The sequence below is a fragment of the Monodon monoceros genome, unplaced genomic scaffold (genome assembly GCF_005190385.1).
Source record: "Monodon monoceros isolate NGI ecotype Baffin Bay Population unplaced genomic scaffold, NGI_Narwhal_1 Super_Scaffold_13, whole genome shotgun sequence".
In the NCBI taxonomy this organism is placed as follows: Eukaryota; Metazoa; Chordata; class Mammalia; order Artiodactyla; family Monodontidae; genus Monodon; species Monodon monoceros.
The window spans coordinates 284193-301633 of record NW_021703769.1 but is presented as its reverse complement, the minus strand read 5'-3'; the positions used below and the strand labels follow the sequence as shown (position 1 = coordinate 301633).

Sequence of the window (17441 nt, the reverse complement as noted above, 5' to 3'; positions counted from 1 at the left end):
GGGGGGAGGAGCATCTGCGGGGGGAGGAGCACCTACGGGGGAAGGAGCAGCAACGGAAGGAGAAGCAGCCACGGGCTCAGGCCCCAGGCCAGGGCAGGAGCCATGGACCTCGTGGAGGCAGCTGCTCATGGAGGACTCCCTTACCTTGTAGAAGGAATCCATGGACAGCAAGACCACCCAGGGCACGTCCAGGGCCTCGATGATCATTCTGGCCACAGTGGTCTTCCCAGAAGCACTGCCTCCCCCCAGGCCTGTGCGGAGGGTCAGAGAGACCCTGAGCGGAGCGGCCCAGGTCAGCTTCACAAATGGGTCCCAGTGGTGCCCGCCACCCAACGCTGCCTCCACCCCGGGCTGACCTGGACCGAGGGGCCCGAGCAGCGCGGATCACGGAAACACCGGCTGGGGCATGGCGGTGGGTTCTGCCTGACCCGCCCACTCGGGGGTCTGGGTGGGCGGCGGCCTCGGCCCACCCACACACCACAGCCACGCTCACCGATGGCGAAGGCCTCCTTGGACTGGGTGCCGTGCTCGTTGTACCAGGGCGGCCGCCCTGCTGTGTAGATGGTGCGCTTGCTGGTGCGCAGCAGGGGCGGCTCAGACTTGCACTGGCTGGTGGTGCGCTTCCGGGGCGAGCGCCCGGCGCCCACAGGTGGGAGAAGCCTGTCCAAGGACTCCGCGTTGCTGCTGCCGCTGCTGCTGTGGGGGGCGGGGGCACGCTTGCCTTGGCCCAGGGCCACCACCCGCCCTGCCACCCCACGCTGGGCCTGGCGTGACTGGTCCACATGGTGCCTTCACGCAGGCACGTGGGCATGGCCAAGGTGAGCGGGCTCATGGCAGGACACAGCACACCTGGCTGCAGCCCGTCCACTGGGCCCGGGGCCTCAGACTGCCACCGTCCACAAATCCAGAGGGACGGCAGGTGGCAAAGGAGGACACAAGGGGAGCGCTGACCGGGCCCAGCTCTTCCTCCCACATGGACCGGGCCTCAGCAGGGCCACGAGGGCCCCCTTTCCCCCAGGAGATGAGAGGTGGGCACGCCAAGGCCAGTCAAGACCCTGTCGAGGACTGTGTCCTCTCCCCAGACACACTCTGGGCGGCCCTCTAGTTTTGTGCCACCCTGCAGGACACGCAGGGAGAGGGGCTCCAGAGACAGAGGCCGCTGACAAAAGGGATGGGCCGGCGGTGGTGTGGACGGACAGGGAGGGAGACCCGGGGCGCCCTGCTGAAGGGCGGAGGCCCCCAGAGGCTGTGCACAAGGCGGGAACCCGCCTGGGAGACGCAGACGCCATCTGTGCCTGCTCTTGCCGTGCCACGCCACTTGAGCAGGGCTGTGCTGACTTCTCTGTAGGTTTATACCCCTAAAAGGCATGGAAGTGATGACTGGCCCAGGGCCTCAAGGCCTCAAGGCCTCAAAGCCTTCAGGGACAGCTGGGGAAGCTCGGCTGAGGGCCCTACGAGAGGCAGCGTCTGCCCGATGCCGGCTCGGTCTATGCTGAGAGGCTGGGACGCAGACTCAGTGTGAAGGTGGCCCCGGGGGCAGGACCAGCTTAGGAAGAAGGCACTTCCACCACCGCCTGAGAGAGAGACTGCCCACAGCGTCAGCTGGCAGACCCGCCGCAGAGACTCCGAAGGCAAGCTGATCGTCTAGGCAGGAAGAAAGTACCGGGAACCTGGGGGTGCACCGGACAACCCCGGCAGGATGTGTGTCCACCCGCGGCTGGAGCCCCAGGGATGGATGCTGCTCGGGACGCGGGCGGGAACCTGAGGAGGAGCCACACACGGAAGGCATCCTCGAGGCAAAGCTCCCCGAACCGTAAAAGCTAGCGTGAGCCTGTGAGATTCGTGCACAGAGACGGCCACCTGTCCTTGAAGCTCGCTGTCACCGCTACAGCCTCTGCTGTCATGGCCAGGGCACAGGGTGCTGTGAAACTGGCCTGCTCAGGGTGGCCCGAGCATCCCCCGCCAGGAACACTGGCGTCTCCAGCTGTGCGGTGCTCCCAGCACACCCAGCGTTGCCAAGAGCCAGGAGGACGGCGCCTGTGTGCACACATGTGTGGGGTGGGGGGGGGGCGGGGGGGATCAGTGGAAGGAATTAGCTCAGGCCTAACACGTGATGAGCCACACCAGCAGCTCTCGAGGGCACAGAGGGCCGTGTCAGCACAAGTTACGCAGCAGGAAAGCCGGCCATCGGATGTGACAGGAGGCGTGCAGCACCGTCCGGGGGACAGACAGCACCGGGCCGCCTCGGTCCTCCGTCACTGGGACGGCGTGGGGAGCAAGCCCCGGGAATCACTGGCTGCCTGTGTTGCCTCTGGAAGTAGCAATTACTCGTCCGTGGAGCCAACAACACAGTGGGACACCCAGATGACGGGGCAGTGACAGCTCACTTGATGCCTCACTCAGCCAAGCAGGAGATAGACGGAGCACAAGCAGTGGTGTCTTCAAGCCCCAGCCGGAGGGCAGCGCTGGCCGTTCCCCTGGACGCGCTCATCCCCCAACAGCAAGCACGGGGCCCCCAGGGCTCACACACAGCTGCCCTCCCCGCAAGCGACCCACAGACCCTGGAGATGACCGACAGCATATAGACGGGGAGGGCAGCTTCGCACAGCCCCAGAGGAAAATGTCCAGTCTGTGCCTCCTACCCGGGGAGGAAAAGCCAACACAGAAAACCTGGTTTGCAAAGGAGCAGGGCCTCAGTGCCCCAGCAAACCCGCCCTTGTGCCCAGCACGCTCACGGACAGCCAGACGGCCTCGCGGGGCCGATGTGGGATGGGAGGCCTGGGCTGGCGCTGCTGCCGCCCCCCTGCTTTTCACCCCAGGCTGGTGCCCTGGCCTCTCCAGCAGGAGCCCTCACCCCTCTCTGTGACTGACCCTTGTCCTACTGAGGTGACGACGGCCACTACCACGGATGACTTCCAAGGCCTGTGGTGCGGACAGCCCGGGACAGACACCTCCTCAGGGAAGATCCCAAGGTTAGCCAGGGATGACCTTGCCAGAAATCCGCCCGGCCGAGGGCTTGCAATAGGCCTGACGGCATCAGGCCAGTTCTGCAACCAAGTCCAGCTCCACTGCCTCCTCCAGAAGCCCGGCTCTCTCTCAAAGCCGAGGACAAACTCACTGTGCCCTCAGAGCAAGCCTCACCCCGTTTTCACAATAGGACAAACCGTGACATGGGAGAGCCTTCACCTCCCTGCTCACGGATGGACAGGGTGCTGCCAACCACAAGGACAAAAGGCAGTCCACCAAAGGGTTATGAGCCACATGGACACGCGTCGGCTGGTAACTGAGAGCCCCAAGCAAAGCCGGCAGCCGGTCCCAAGAGCACCCGGCCCGTCTCCGCCCTGATGTGCACTAGACACGGCACCCGGGGCTGGGGGTGGCCGAGACGCAGCGAAGATGGGCAGCCTCACCAGAAGACAGCAGGCCAGCCACTCACCTGCCTTCTGCTCCAAGGGCCCAGCACCCCGAGACCCTGATGCCAGGGTAAGCCTGGGGGCTGCTCATGGCCAGGACACAGGGGAAACCGGGGCACCAGGGTGATCCCAAGTGCGTGCAGGGCACCGCCGCACTGCCTCTTAGAGCCCTGGCAGCCCCCCAGGACAGCTCAGGAGCCCCCTGAACTGCTCCTCCATGGGTGGGCAGCACAGCAGGTGAGAGGCTGAAGTGGGGTCCAGGCCCTGGCGGGCAGAGGCTGTCCCCTGGGGGGCGGGGGGCCAACAGGTGAGAGGCCCCAGGAGCCCGTGCCGAAGCAACAGCACTCAGCGCCGGCCACCTAAGAGGATCACCCGGCTGGGGGTTGTGCGCTGGTCTGATATTAATAGCACTGAGCTGCCGAGAGCAGCCAGGCGGACCTCAGGCCAGCGTTGGGTATGAACCGCCCCTCCTGTGCTCAGGCTGGCACACTGCCCACCCAGGGCTGGCTGAGGACCACCGTGCCCCCCTCGTCCAGAACGGCCTGGAGAAAGCTCCAGACCTCTGGGCTGCCGGGGACGGCAGGGCCCACCCCCGCACCCCACCAGCGGGACAGGGAAATCGGAGGTGTCTCTCAGCCGCCAAGCTGTCAGCGAGCAGCGGAGCTGAGCTGAGCACCCCTGCCCCCAGGTGCCTCCGAGAGGCATAAACAACCTGAAACTCTACCCTGCTGAGGCCTCCTCCGAGAATAACTGCCCGCCCCCCCACCCTCCACGAAGGCTCCAGCACTTCCCCCAAGGCCACCCGTGCTCAGCGCTCAGCTGGGGACACAGCCACGCCCCAGTCTGGCAGCAGGAGGCAGAGCAGGCCCTCGGGTGGGCGGCTGCAGTATTCACTGCCGTCCCAGGTCCCTGGCCCCCTCCCTGTGATTAATCCAGCCCACACACCAGCTTTTCTAGTCGGCTTCCGACAGCATCAAAGTGGAGACGGCTGGCGGGGGCTCAGGGGAGAAAGAGTTTCACTTGGGGTCCGCACACTGAAGGGGGCCCCTCCGGGGCGCTGCCTCAGGGTAACAGGCCTGCCCCGCGGTAGCTGCTCCCTCCTGCTGCGGCCCTGCCCACCGCACTCAGGCGCACTCAGGCTCGGGGCTGAGGAGCCCTGATGCCCTGTCCTGCTTTAGGAAAGTTTCCCGGGGGAGTGAGTCAAATGAAGCCAGAAGCAGGAGGGAGGAGCTGGCCCGCTGGGGCCTGGCCTGGGTGGGCGGGGCCGCCCCAGACTGGCTCAGGGACAGGGAAATCAGGGCAGCTTTCTCAGAGCAGGGAGAGAACTGGGGGACTGGGGGGGCTGCAGCCCTAAAGGGGTGCAACAGGCTCCAGGAACTTGTACTGTCCCCACCCCACCCATTGGAAATCCCCCTGTGGGACCCCCCCCCCCTTCCCCGCTGCTCTAGGCGAGTCCAGCAGGCTTCCTTCCAGTCGCCCAGCGGCAGCCCCCAGACCCGTGCCCACCCGGACCTCACCAAGGGACAGCCCGAGGGGGGTACCCTGTCACCACTGCGAGGTGCTCACTTGTCCACCAGCATGTCCAGTGCAAAGGTAGGCCGAGGTCCCCGTCCTCACCGGACTGACCTTCCGGAGGGACAGACACACAAGAAGCCACGGCAAGGTAGGCCGACCAGACCACATCGTGCAGCCACGGTGATGCGGAAGGCGAAGCCGGAGCCATGGTCGGGCGGGGAGAGCCTCGGTTTGAAGGCATCTGCACAGACACCCGGACACTGACCAGAGCCAGCTCTGGCCCCCTCGGGCCGCGCAGGGACTGCTGGGGAGGCGGGAAGGGGGAGGGCACATGCTTGAGGAACATCGCAGAGAAGGCAGGGTGTGACGGGAGCGATTCCCCTGTGACGTCCAGAGGCAGCTCCAGGGCCACCCCATGGGCCCTGGCTCCCCTCCTGTCCCCTGAGGACCACGCTCCGAAGAGAGGAAGACCACTGCCGCCCCAGCCCCGTGAGGGGCACCCATGCCCACTACGCGGTCTGTGCACGGGGCAGAGCCAGACGGCTGCTGCCACCGTTCTGTGTCTGCAGGGAGTGTTCTTCTCAAGAGCTTATCTGGTCTCAGGCTACATCAGATTCCCTGGAACTAACAAGTGTCACAGACTCAGGTCCTCCCTCTTCCCCGCTATCACCCTGAGCCAGGCTCGGAGTCACTGCTCCCCAGGAGGGGGTGAGCCTAGAGGAACACAAGATGCTCCTCCAGGCCCAGGGAGCCTCTTCCTGCCGGCATCTCGCCCCTGCGACCCCTCTCCCCGCCCGCCCAGCGGCTCTGCTGGCAGCACCCAGACAGTCCCAAGCAGTCCAGGCCGCGGCACGTCCCAGGAACAGGCACCTGGCTGGAAAAGTTTCCTTTGGCCCCAGCCTGGGGCCAACGCTGGCCCTGGCCCAGGGACGGTTCAGATCCAGAAGTGAGGAGCCAGCCCTCGCCCGAGGGCCGCTTGGCCGTCACCCCCTGGGGCCTAGCCCGAGGCTGACAGCGGAAGCCGCCCCCCCCAACCAGGTGACAGCGGCTCCCACCACTTCCCTGCCTGCAAAGCCCCCAGAGCCTCCAGGGTCCCCTCCCCCGGCGTCTGGCCGGCAGTCGGAAGGCACTGAGCACCGCGCCGCCCAGCATCACGACCTCTGGCCCTCGAGTGGGGCAGGCCGAGTCCGTGAGGCTCCCGGAACGCACTGACCACCTGGGAGCATCCGGCGGGCGCACAGTCCAGCCCGGGTGCTCGCTGGCCCGGCACCCCGTCTGCTCGAGACAGACCGAGGCCCCACGCGGGCCCTGCCCACGGGCCCCTTCCCGCGGCCGTCCGCGAGGGCCCGCCACCGCCAGGCCCCGAGGACCCTCCGCTGGTCCAGGCTCGGCTCCCGGAGCCGCCCCCACCACGAGACGCGAGGGGCGCGCCGCGCCTACCGGTCCTCGCTCTTCCCCTCCAGCTGGTCTGGCTCGTCTCCAGCCGCTGGGGGCGGCGGCACCGGGCGGGGGGCTTCAGCTGAGGCCGGGAGCGCAGCCATGAGCTCGGGGGCCTCTCCGCGGGCTGGGCGGGGCTCGGGGGCCGGCCGCGCAGGCTGTCGGAAGCTGTGGTTCGGGGCCCGGCCCCAGGCGCCCGCCAGCGCGCCCCCGGACTACAACTCCCATCAGGCTGCGCGCGCCCCGCTGACTACAAGTCCCACCAGGACGCGCGCGCCCCGCAAACCAGAAGCCCCACGAGGCCGCGCGGCGCGAGTGCGGGGAAGGCCCCCCACCCGCGCTTTACCACAAACTCAGCTGCACAAAACCCCTGGAAAAAAATCAATAAACATTTATTTGATACAGTCATTTTTAATACATACAGTTGATGGCCCGCCCCCGTGCCACTTGGGGCCGGGGGGCGGGGACGAGGACCGGGGACAGATGGTCACAAGGCGGGCGGGGCCCGAGCTCACCGTCAAAACATCTTGCAAATAAACACTTTGTAGATAGAATATATACGTATATATATGGTTACAAGTTGATAGCCGGAACCTCTCTTTCGAAATGCACTTATTACGGAGAACTGGCATCAAAAACACCCAAACCGAGAAACCCCAAGTACAGGATGTGTGGCTGCCAGGCGGGAGGTGCTGGCTGCCCCCGAAACCCCAGGCCTCCAGGACAGCCGCCTGGGGCCCACCCAGGGGGACACACCGGGACAGCCCTCCCCTCTACAGGTCAGGGTGCACCCACTCTTTCCCTTCCAAACCAGAGGGACAGGAGGGGCCTACGACTGGGAGGGCCACCAGTCACACCAGGGGACACTCATCTGTCCTTGCGTGAGCAGAAAAGTGCATCCTATTTTCGCGTGACGTGTCGGTCCCTTGAGTCGACCCTTTCCTGTTCTCAGGGCAAGGGGGGTGGGCTGGGCCAGAGGTAGATCTTCAGAAAGGGACCTGACACTGTGCCCTGGGTTTGGGGTCTCAGGCAGGGTCCACACCCACTGCATGAGGGGGGCGTCTGCCGCTCAGCCCCTCTCATTGAAGGTGTCAGTCAAGGCTACCTGGCTGCACTCCCACCAGAGTGGGAAGTGGGCAGATCTTGCTGAGGCACCCAGGGCTCTGCCACCGTAGGAGGAGGGCTCTGAGGACCGGCTTGCTGCTGCCACCCACCAGCCAGAGCATGGAAGCCGGGAGGGAAGAGGGGAGAGAGAGGGGTCCAACCCAGCGCCACTTTTGGCCGCAGTCCCCACGCCCACCTTAAAGACAAAGAAGGGGGTTAAAGTGCTAAACATCAAGTTACCCAGGACCCCACCTCTTCCCACATATCTGGTGGGGCTCCCACGCCAGGGACCACACGTGGACTTTCGGGGGTGACAATGAAACGCATCCCCCAGCCAAAACCAGCCCCCACTCCCCAAGGGCCAAGTACCTGAGAGGCCGGGGCAGGCAGCTATCCCCAGCAGAGGTGTTGAGGTCCAACCTCCTCCAACCATTGGTGACAAGGACAAAGTGCGCGTGGGGCTCCCATCAGTGCCTGCTCCCCACCCTCCCCCCCGGCAGCTGCCCCTGCAGTGGCTGCCCGACCCACCTCCACCTCCACCAGCTGTACCCCAGTGACACCCAGGAACACAGGAAAGAAAGCCCCCCTGCCCCGAAGTCATGCTGCTTGCCTCAGCCTTTGACGCTGGATTACCTGCACCTGCCCAGGCCTCTACCCCCTGATCAGATCAGGTGCGTGTGAGTGGGGGGGAGTCCATGTCTCCACACCCCCTCCCTAGCACATCAGGCCAGGACTGCCCGGGGTCAGAGCACTCTGGCTGAAGGAAGAAGCCGGAGACGGGCAGCATGGTGCCTCGGCCCCAAAGCCCTCCTGGAAACTGTCTCCCTAGTGCGGGGTGAGGAGAGCTGAGCCCAGATTGGAGCCCCTCCTCTCCAGGGACTGGAGGAGGACAGGAGCTGGGGGGCAGAGGGGTGCCCAGTCAGCACCGCCTCCCTGAGCAGGAGAGGGACCCCAGCCCAGCCCCCAGATCCACCGTCGGCACCAGGAAACCCTTAGCACCAAAATGTCAGATTGTTGTGAGTTTTCATATAAAAAACAGAATTAAAAAAAAGGTTTGTTACTTGTCACAGCAACAAGACTGGCATCCACTACACCCAGGAGACACACGCACACGGGCAAACATCAAGATTCACATCGTCCGGGGTCGGCAAGGCCGAGCCCTCAGCCCTCCCCCACCCCCCAGTGGAAAAGAGCCTCCATCCGAACCCAGCAGCTCCGAGCATCCTCCCTGTCCCAGCGACGCCATGGTTGGAAGGTGGGGCCCAGGCAGGAGGTCAGAAACCACATGGCTGCATCTTCAGGGAGCCCTGGACTCCACCTGACCCAACCTACAGACCTCGCTGCCTTCAGGGCACCAAAGAGAGCCGAGACAGAGCCCTGGAGCTGCCACCAACCTACTATGACCTTGGCCAAGCTCCCCCTGGGGCCTTCGGCTCTCACATCAAAAGGCCACACAACCAGAAACGAAGGAGCAGCTAAAAAAGGGGGAAGGAGGCTCCCACGGGAGCTTGGCCACAGGCCAACCCAGGCCAGCAAGAGAGGCTGCTTCCCACAGTGGTCACTACTCGAGCCAGGCCCCAGGCCCCTGCCACTCATGCCCGTGGGCCCCAGGTGACCCCGGAACCCAGACTGGCCCATCCCTAAACCCATCAGGCTACCCGACTCAGGCCAGCGGCATTAGCGAAGCTGGAGGCTGAGGCCAGAGCTCACTTCACATGGCCCCTGCCCTACAGCCCTGCAGTTGCAGAAGCAGAGCCTCTGCCTGGCCCCGAGTGGGGAGCACGACTGGGGACGGTGGAGCAGGGCTGCCTCTGCCACCACGATGGACACGGGCCAGTGGGGCAGGGCCCGAGCGCAGCAGGGGCTGCACCGCAGGGGAGGGTGGGCCTGGAGAGGTAGAGAGCAGAAGTGCAGGAACCAAAAGACGGCGGGGTGGGGGTGGGGTGGGGTGCGGTGGGGCGGGCAGGTCAGCATGGCAGCTGTCAGACTTGGGGTCTGTCCTGGGAGGTAGCTGGGGGGTGCTGGGGTTCCAGTGTCGGGTCACGAGGTGAGGCTGCTCAGGTACCCTCATCAGCCCAGAACCACGGGTCACCAGGGACCCCCGATGGGGCGCGGAGCTCACACGCCGAGGACCAGAGGCCGCCTGCCTGCTCCGTGCCGCCCCAGCACCGAAGCCCAGGCTGCAGCCCGTCCTCTTGCCGGCCCGCGAAGGTCCCTCCAGACTATTGCACTTCTGCAGCTGCCCTGGCCCTCCCGGGAGCCCCTGCCCAAGGTGCCCTGCGGCAGCCCGCGTGGGGCAGGGCCACCCTCGGGGAGGGGAGAGGGCTGGCCGCCCCCGCTGGACAGATGAACAGGCAGGGGTGGGGGGTGGAGGCCTGGAGGGCAGGAGGCTCTGGAGCCCCACCCTGGACAGAGGGGGCCGGGCCCCACCCACCTGCCAGGCTGCAAACTCACTTCTCGGGCGCCTTGCCGGCTCCCACCTTCCGGCCAGCAGAGCCCCGGGCCCCCTTGTCTCTGCCTCCTGCGGGCCAGTCGTCCCGGTGGGGAGGCGTCCCAGGGACTGGATCATCAGGGGGTCGCTCCTTGGGCTTGCGGCCCCGCTTCTTCCCGCCAGCCGGACTCTTCTCCTTTCTGGGCACCAGGGAGTCTGGGCCCTTGTGTCTGGGAGGCGGGTCTGCCGAAGTGCGGAACCAGTTCTGGGGGAGAGAAGCAGCGATGGAAACCCTGGGGCCCAGGACCCTGGAGGGCGAGGCGGCAGGGGACCCGGGGCCTGGGGACACCCAAGCTTCTCTAGGGAAGCCGGAGGCTGCTCTGAAGAGAAACCAGCAGATTCCTCAACGTTGCCCACTCGCTCAAGTGAAGAGCCGTCACCCTGACGCCCCTGCCCTTCCCGGCCCCCTCCATGGGGCCAGCGCATCCAGCCGCAGGCCCAGCAGGGCTCTCCCACCAGGCCCCTGTCCCTGACGCACCTCCGCGTGGGCCTTGAGGATGTGGTACTTGACGCCACTCTCGGAGCTAAACTCCTTGGGACACAGCAGACAGCAGTACTTCCCCACCAGGTGGTCCCCCTGGAAGGCACAGGGCAGTCCAGCCCCTGGAGGTTGGCCCCTACCACTGGCCCTTGGAGGACCAGAAGTACCCAGATGCAGCCAGGACCACCCCAACCTGTGTGGCTTATCTGGATGGGTGCCTGACAGGTGTGCTCTGGGGACCCACGAGGCCACTCTGTGGCAGGACCACCAAGGTGTCCCCACTGCAGGGGAGGTGGGAAGCAAGGAGAGGGTGAGAAGAGGCAGGTGCTCCTGGGAAGGGTCGCAGCCCTTTGCCAAGGGCCCTTACCCCAAGCCCAGGTCGGGCTGTCCCAGCACAGACGAGGAGCCCCCATAGGCAGAACCACCCAAGACTGAGTGAGTGATGCTGGGGCTGGAGGCGGCGAGCGTCCTGGGCTGCGCTGGCCCTGGCCCCACAGGGGCAGGGGCGCACACCCGGTGTGTGCGGACCCCTGGGGGGCAGCTGGGAGCACCAAGCACGCACGCCTGGCCGCCGGGAGGGCCTGGACACTGACCTTGCTGCAGCTGGCCAGATGGGCCTTGAGGCCGGACACGCTGGAGTAGATGGCTTCGCAGCACTGGGGGCAGGAGGCGACCGTGGGGGCGGGCCCTCCGGCAGGTGCCCCCCCACCAGTGTGCACCCCTTGCCCAGCCCGGGGGACCCGGGGCCCATCTGGGGCAAGCGGGGGGACTTGATCCCAGGAGTCACCCCTGCCCAGGGGTGTGGGCAGGCTGGGCCGCTAGGGCTGAGGTCAAGGCCCCTCTGCCTGTGAGGCTCCGTCTGAGGACCCTTCAGGGGCCACGTGGAGGGCTCCCCCCAAGGCCAGCCCTGGGCCCTCCATCCTGAGTCCCAGCGTTCCCATGCCTTCCCAGCCTCCCTGGCTCACATCATTGGGGCAGTTGACGTGGCCCTTCTCCTTGACCTCGTTCTTCCACTCCTCCAGCAGCCGGGGGTTCAGCACAGGAAGGCCGGGCCGCGTGTAGTTGAGCTGCAGACGTGGGCGGGTGCCAGGGTGAGCTCGGAGCTTGGGCTGGAGGTGACCCAGACGCTCCCTGCTGAGCTGACAAAGCCCTCAACCACGCCCTCCCAGGTCACGGGGGCTCAGGCTCAGAGACTGGGAGGCTGGGCTCACCCGCGCAGTCTCGGGTACCAGGTCGTCCTTCATGCGCCGCTTGGTCCAGTCTCGGGCCAGCTCGTCCTCCGCGATCTCCTGCAGGTGGAACACAGCGACCTGGGCCGACGTGCGGCGGATGCGGCCGCTGGGGGTCCGTTCGACACCCAACAGGTCCTCAGCCTCGGGGGCCTTGTCCGCAGGCTCCTCGGGGGGCTGCGGGGGTGGGGAGGGGGAGGCCGGATGAGCCACAGAGAGCACGTATGAGCAAGCGCACGGGGGACACGGGAGCCCACCCCAGGCTCACTCCCCCCGACCCACGACGCACGTGGGCCCCTGGGAGGGAAGGCAGAGCACACGTGGCAGGCAGCACACGGGCGCGCCTGCCTGGTGCCCGAGGGACAGGAGGCCGGGCTGTGGGCCGCTCACCGGGGCCGCGTGCTCCGAGCGCACGTGGTAGTCGTGGCCGGCCTTGGAGCGGTAGGTCTTGCCGCAGTGGGTGCAGGGGAAGGAAGGGGTCTCCACCTCGCAGGGCGGCTTCCCGCAGCGTCGCTGGTGGTACTGGTAGCCCATGAGGCTAGAGAAGGCGGCCCCGCAGCCCTGGGGTTCCGGGGGCAGGTGAGTGGCCGGAGAGCGGCGGGCCCCATCCCGCCTGGCGCCCGCACCCGCGCGGCCCACTGACCTCCTGGGGGCAGCGCAGCCGCCCCACCTGCTTCAGCACCTTCCGCAGCCACTCCCGCTCCTCGCGCTCGCCCGCCTCCGAGGCCTCGGCGTCACAGGGCTGCAGGGCAGGCCAGCTTCAGTGCCCCCCGCCACCACAGGGCCCCGCCCCTGCCCAGGGGCTGCGGCCGCGGACGTCCCTAGCCAGGCACGGGAGCCACTAAGCCCTGCTAGCGGGAGGCCAGCAGCGAGAGCCGGGCAGGCGCGGGGGCAGACCAGCGGCAAACCTTGGCGCTGTGCTCCGCCATGGTGTGGTAGTTGAGGCCCGCCTTGGACTTGAACTGCTTCCGGCAGTGCTCGCACTTAAGCGCATCCTGCAGCTGCAGACGGGCATGCGTGTGAGAGGCCGGCCCTGGGGCGCCTCCCCTCCCAGGCACGGGGGCAGCCTCACCTTCTGACACACTTCCATGTGCTTCTTGAGCCCCACGAGGGTCTTTCGGGTGACCACGTTGCAGGTGGGGCAGACGGCCTCCCCCCGTTCGTGGATGGCCCGTTGCCACTGCTCCTCAGGGCCACCTGTGGAGCAGGGCCAGGGCCTCAGGGGCAGGCAGGAGCTCCCAGATGCCCTGGACGCCAAGCACAGAACCCAGGGTCCATGCTTGGCCCCCGTCCCCGCGGCTCGGGATCCGCCCCACCCTCAAGACCCGGCCTGTGCCCCGCCCCCCGGCAGCTCCCACCTGGGGCTGGGTGGGCCCCGGGGGCCGACACCTCCTTGCTGACAGCGCTGGTGGGGGCTGGCCCCCTCTTCCGCACCTCCTCAGGGACCGGCCCCTCCTGCTTCTTGGCGCGGTGGATACGGGCTTTGTCCTCCGCCTTGGCCAGGCCTACGCGCGCACGCGGGAGGGGCAGGTGCAGGCTGAGGGCGCGGCCGCCGCGTGTGCTTGGCCCCACAGGTGCCCGGCTGGTCCAGGCCTCACCTTTGAGTCCGAAAGTCCCTGAGATGGAGGGCTGCTCACCCGTAAACTTCTTGGGTGTCTTCTGTTTCCTTCCTGACTCGGGGGAGAGAACACAGAGGACAAGGCTCTGGTCAAATAACCATTGGGAGGCTCGGGCCGGCTGGCTGCTGCCCCCGCCCTGCTGCCGCCCCCTGCTCTCGTCTTACTGTGCTTCGTGCGCTCCGCACCCTCCTCAGGCGGGGACACGGGGCCCGTGGCCCTTGGCACCTCCTTGCCCCCCAAGGCTCTGCTGCCCAGAGAAAGGGGGCTGCTGCTGGGGTCTGTGCTCAGCTGGAAGGCTGAGCTCTGGTCTGTGGTGGACGGGCCGTACTCGCCGTTCTCCGGCCTCGCCTGCTTGGGCGGGAGGGGGCAGGCATCCAGGCCGTCTGCGGCCCTGCAGAGAGCAGGGAGGTAAGGGGCGGGAGGGCCCGCTCTGGGCCCTGTTACCCCTGAGCTGCAGCCGGGGACACCCAACCCCACCCAGCAGGAGTCCCCATACCTTTTCTTACCGCTGCTCCTCCCCGCGGCCCGAGGAGCTCTGTTCTCAGACTTGGTCAGCAGCACCATCTTGCAGGGCGGCGTGTGTCTGCTGATGGCAATGGGCCTGCTGACCGTCACCGGCTTACTGACCACAATGGGCCTGCTGACCGTCACCGGCTTCGCAACTGGCACGGGTTTCGTAACTGTCACAAGCTTTGTCACAGACACCGGCTTGTTGATGGTCACTGGTTTGGTGACCGGCACTGGTTTGTTGACTGTTACTGGCTTGGCAATTGGCACAGACCTGGTGACTGATATAGGCCTAGTGACCGGCACAGCCTTGGTGACCGGCACGGGCCTGCTGGCCGACACTGGCTTGGTGACCGGCACGGGCCTGCTGGCCGGCACTGGCTTGGTGACCGGCACGGGCCGGCTGACCGTCACTGGCTTGGTGATGCCGATGGGCTTGCTGACTGTGACAGGTTTGCTTACTCCAATGGGCTTGCTGACCCCAACGGGCCGACTGACGGAGACTGGCCGGCTCACTGGCCCAGGCTTGGGGGCAGGCAGGGGTCGGTCCATGTGGTTCCAAATCCGATGCTTCTCCAGCTGGGTCTTAGAGGTGAATGCAGCCTCACAGAAGGGGCAAGGAAAGGTCAGCCTTTCTGAGATGGCACCCTGGGTGGAGAGGGCAGGCGTGGACACCCCCAAGCCAACAGCCAGGGCAGGGTGGGCCCCAGGCCTCCCCTTCCCCAGGCCGCAGCCCCTTACCCCTTGGCACCGCTGGTAGTGGTACTTGAGCCCGTAGATGCTGGGGAACTCCAGCCAACACCCAGCGTTTGGACACTTCACCCTCGAGTGCGCCTTGAACTCATCTTTCCACTGGTTCATCAGGGAGAGCTGGGCGTGGGAAAGGCCAGGCTGTCGACCCTGCAGCCACCCAGGCCTCTGCTGCCCAGCCCCCGACTCAGCACTGTCCCCAGGCCTGTGGGAGCCCCGCACAGCACCCGCTGGGCCCCAGGCCGTCTCTCGAAGCCCTCGCACACGGAGCAGCCAGTGGATCTGGGCTGAGGGCTCGGCACTGGACACGCAGCAGGCGAGCCTGCCAAGGCAGTGGGCTCCCCGGCAGACCCTGTGAGAGTCCCACCCAGCCCTCGGGGAGCTCACAGGAATGTCTCGGAGCGCCTGGTTCTCGGCTTTCGGACGCCCCTTTTTCTTCCCTTCCGTTCTGTCGCTGGCTGGACTTCCCGGGTCAAAGCAGAGAGGGGCCTGGCTGGGCACTGTCGGCCCACCCCGGCCTACCGGCAGCCCTGCAGCACACGACACACCAAGGCTCAGAGGCTGCATTCCCTGCAGCCTTGTCTGCCACCCAGGGGGCTGGTCCCGCCTGCAAGGAGCCTCACTTCCCCTGCACTGAGGCACGAGGGGCAGGATGAGGCACGAGGGGCAGGAGGCCGTGGCCCACCCAGGGTGGACCTCTCCTCCCTCTCAGGAGCTGGACATCCCGGGAGGCCCACGCCCAGCGCTGGTGCCCGTGGCCACCTGGAGTCGACCTTGCCCTGACTCCTCTTACCTAGCTTCGGTGGGTCGTGAAGCATGGGAAGTCGGACCTCATTCCGGCCGCCATCCCTCCCAGGCCCACTCTTGCTGGACCCCGGGAGCCGGCGGCCTCCTCCAACACAAAAGGGATCGGTCATCTCTGCAGAGCAAGCGGACAGCCCGTGAGGTCCACTGGGCCCAACTCGGGACTTGAAATGGGCCGCTCTCGACCCTGCCCCAGACAGGCCCACTCTCCAGCCTGAGGAAGGGGAGCCTGCCCGCCTGTGTCTTTGGCCACAAGGGAAAGCAGATGAAGGGGTGGATGGGCGGGGGCGGGGGGGAGTTCCAGTTTAGGGGAGGGGCTGCTCAGCCAAAGTCTCCCTGGATGACCCAGAAAACCCTATCAGCGTGGAAGAATCTAGCCCTGTCCTGAAGCCTTCACCAGCTCCGGGGGGCTCCCTGCCTCCAGAGACACAATCCCAGAGAGCGAGAGAATCATGCATCTCTCACGCACCTGGTACCTGGCGCTTAGCTGGGGATGGCTCCAGGAGAGGCGGAGTGCCCCAGGGGAGGAGGCCAGTGACACCCCTCGGGGGCCAATTATGACACCAGCATGGCTGCCGGCTCACAGGCTGTGCTGGCCCCACACCTAGAAGCACCTTCCCCCACAGCCCCACCCAGACCCAAGGCCACGCTCTGGGGCGCAGGTGGGTGCCCTCGCATCCTTCTCCTCAGGACACAGTTGGAAGATGGCCAAGGTGGGCACTGAGGGCCCCAGCCCACTCCCCAACTGCGTACACACCCTCTCCAGGGGGAGCAGACCAAGGACCCTGCAGCACCGGCCTCTGGTCCCTGTGCCAGCTGAGCCACCCTCCCTGACCCCCTGCCCTGCTTTGTTTCCCGCCGGGGCCCCTCCAACCAGACGGATGCCCCATGCTGGATCCCTCGGCCACTCTGCCCCTGGCTGACCTCCTCACCTCCACCCTCCAGAGACTCTCTGTCCCCAACCTACAGGCCCACCAGCGCCACTCCAGAGACGACAGGCCCCTGGTCACAGAGAACATTCCACCGACTGAGGCTGGGCTTCAGTGGGCCCATTCTGCTGGGGGACCCCAGGCTCTGAGAGCTGGGGCGACTCTGAGTTCAGCCCTTTTGGGTCCTCCCACAGGGACGCTTAAGGCCACAGAAGAAGAGGGGGGCGGAATGTGGGCAGGTTACCCCTCCCCTGATGGTTTCTAACTTTTTTTTTTTTTTTAAGGCTGCGCCACACAGCATGTGGTATCTTCATTCCCCGACCAGGGACTGAACCAGTGCCCCCTGCAGTGGAACCGTGGCGTCTTAACCACTGGACCGCCAGGGAAGTCTCCTAACTTCTAACAGAGAGAAAAGGAGGGATCTGCTGTGCCTAGGAGGTCCAGAGGCCATCTGGGCAGACTGAGATCAGAGATCGGGACAGCCACTGCCCATGGTCAGGGGGCTGCCTACATCCTGGGCCTGGGGTCAGTACGGGTCCAGAGCGCTCTAAACAAACTTCTCTGGAAGCCCTCACACTGATACTTCCAAGGATACATGCCAGCGCCCTTCTGACCCCAGCAGAGGCTACTGTGGGTACCTGCTGAGCCCCACCTTTCCAGCCTTCCTCCAGCTTGGGTGAAGAATTCGGAGTTGGGAGCCCCCGGGACCAGGGCTGGCCTAGGAGGCAGAGACTCCCCTTCCATTCAAGGCCTGTGACTCGCGCACCAGGAGGAGAAAGGGCTCGCCCCTCCCCAGAGGGGCCAGCAGGATCGCAGAGGTGGGACCCTCTGGAGGGGGGGGATAGGAGCGCCTCGCGCTGACCGCAGGCGACGCTGGCGGTGGGACCGCGGCCCAGGCCGCTCGGCCCGGGACCCCGGCCTGGGCCCGGGCGCGCGGATGAGGCCGGCCCGGGGACGCACACCTGGGGGCTGGCCTCGCTACCCACCTGTCACCTGCGGCGGGTGCGGGCCCGGCGTGGCCCCGGAAGGGCCGATCCCGGGCGCCTGGGGAGGGGGGGGCCCAAAGGCAGTGAACCAAAATGGCGACTTTTTCTGGAGAAGAAGGAGGCAGGGACGCGACGCCGGCGCGGGGCGCGGGGCGCGGGGCGCGGCGCGGGGTTCC

The 17441-nt window shown here is 66.5% G+C and overlaps 2 protein-coding genes across 14 annotated transcripts in view; both read right to left on the bottom strand.

Moving 5' to 3' along the window:
* The window catches only part of UCKL1 (uridine-cytidine kinase 1 like 1), an 11915-nt gene extending 5413 nt beyond the window's left edge, over window positions 1–6502 (bottom strand). For 3 of the 7 annotated variants that reach the window (XM_029221301.1, XM_029221305.1, XM_029221303.1), the window contains exons 1-3: window positions 6369–6494; window positions 494–696; window positions 145–251 (exon numbers count right to left, since the gene is read on the bottom strand). In XM_029221301.1, the coding sequence (XP_029077134.1) occupies window positions 145–251; window positions 494–696; window positions 6369–6469 (411 nt within the window). In that variant the 5' untranslated portion in view covers window positions 6470–6494. Of the gene's footprint in view, window positions 1–144; window positions 252–493; window positions 697–1269; window positions 1359–3436; window positions 4052–4979; window positions 5700–6368 lie in introns of those variants that run through there. The other 4 variants (XM_029221306.1, XM_029221302.1, XM_029221304.1 and 1 more) reach the window with 4 other exon arrangements.
* Window positions 6503–6775: 273 nt separating this feature from the next.
* On the bottom strand, window positions 6776–17288 carry ZNF512B (zinc finger protein 512B). Of its 7 annotated transcripts, none has more exons than XM_029221961.1 (18): window positions 16932–17222; window positions 15340–15465; window positions 14934–15076; window positions 14538–14666; window positions 13786–14444; window positions 13454–13680; window positions 13269–13340; window positions 13029–13175; window positions 12743–12867; window positions 12579–12671; window positions 12314–12412; window positions 12061–12231; window positions 11653–11847; window positions 11407–11508; window positions 11035–11097; window positions 10439–10537; window positions 9924–10165; window positions 6776–7665 (listed from the first exon to the last, which is right to left on the bottom strand). In XM_029221961.1, the coding sequence occupies exons 2-18, from the start codon at window positions 15461–15463 to the stop codon at window positions 7467–7469; spliced, it is 2889 nt and encodes a 962-aa protein (XP_029077794.1). In that variant the 5' UTR covers window positions 15464–15465; window positions 16932–17222; the 3' UTR covers window positions 6776–7466. The 7 variants fall into 7 exon arrangements, with proteins under 7 accessions (XP_029077794.1, XP_029077796.1, XP_029077793.1 ...); XM_029221963.1 differs by having other exon boundaries at window positions 13786–14399; XM_029221960.1 differs by lacking the exon at window positions 16932–17222 and adding an exon at window positions 17266–17288 and having other exon boundaries at window positions 13786–14666.
* Between the last annotated feature and the right edge of the window lie 153 nt (window positions 17289–17441).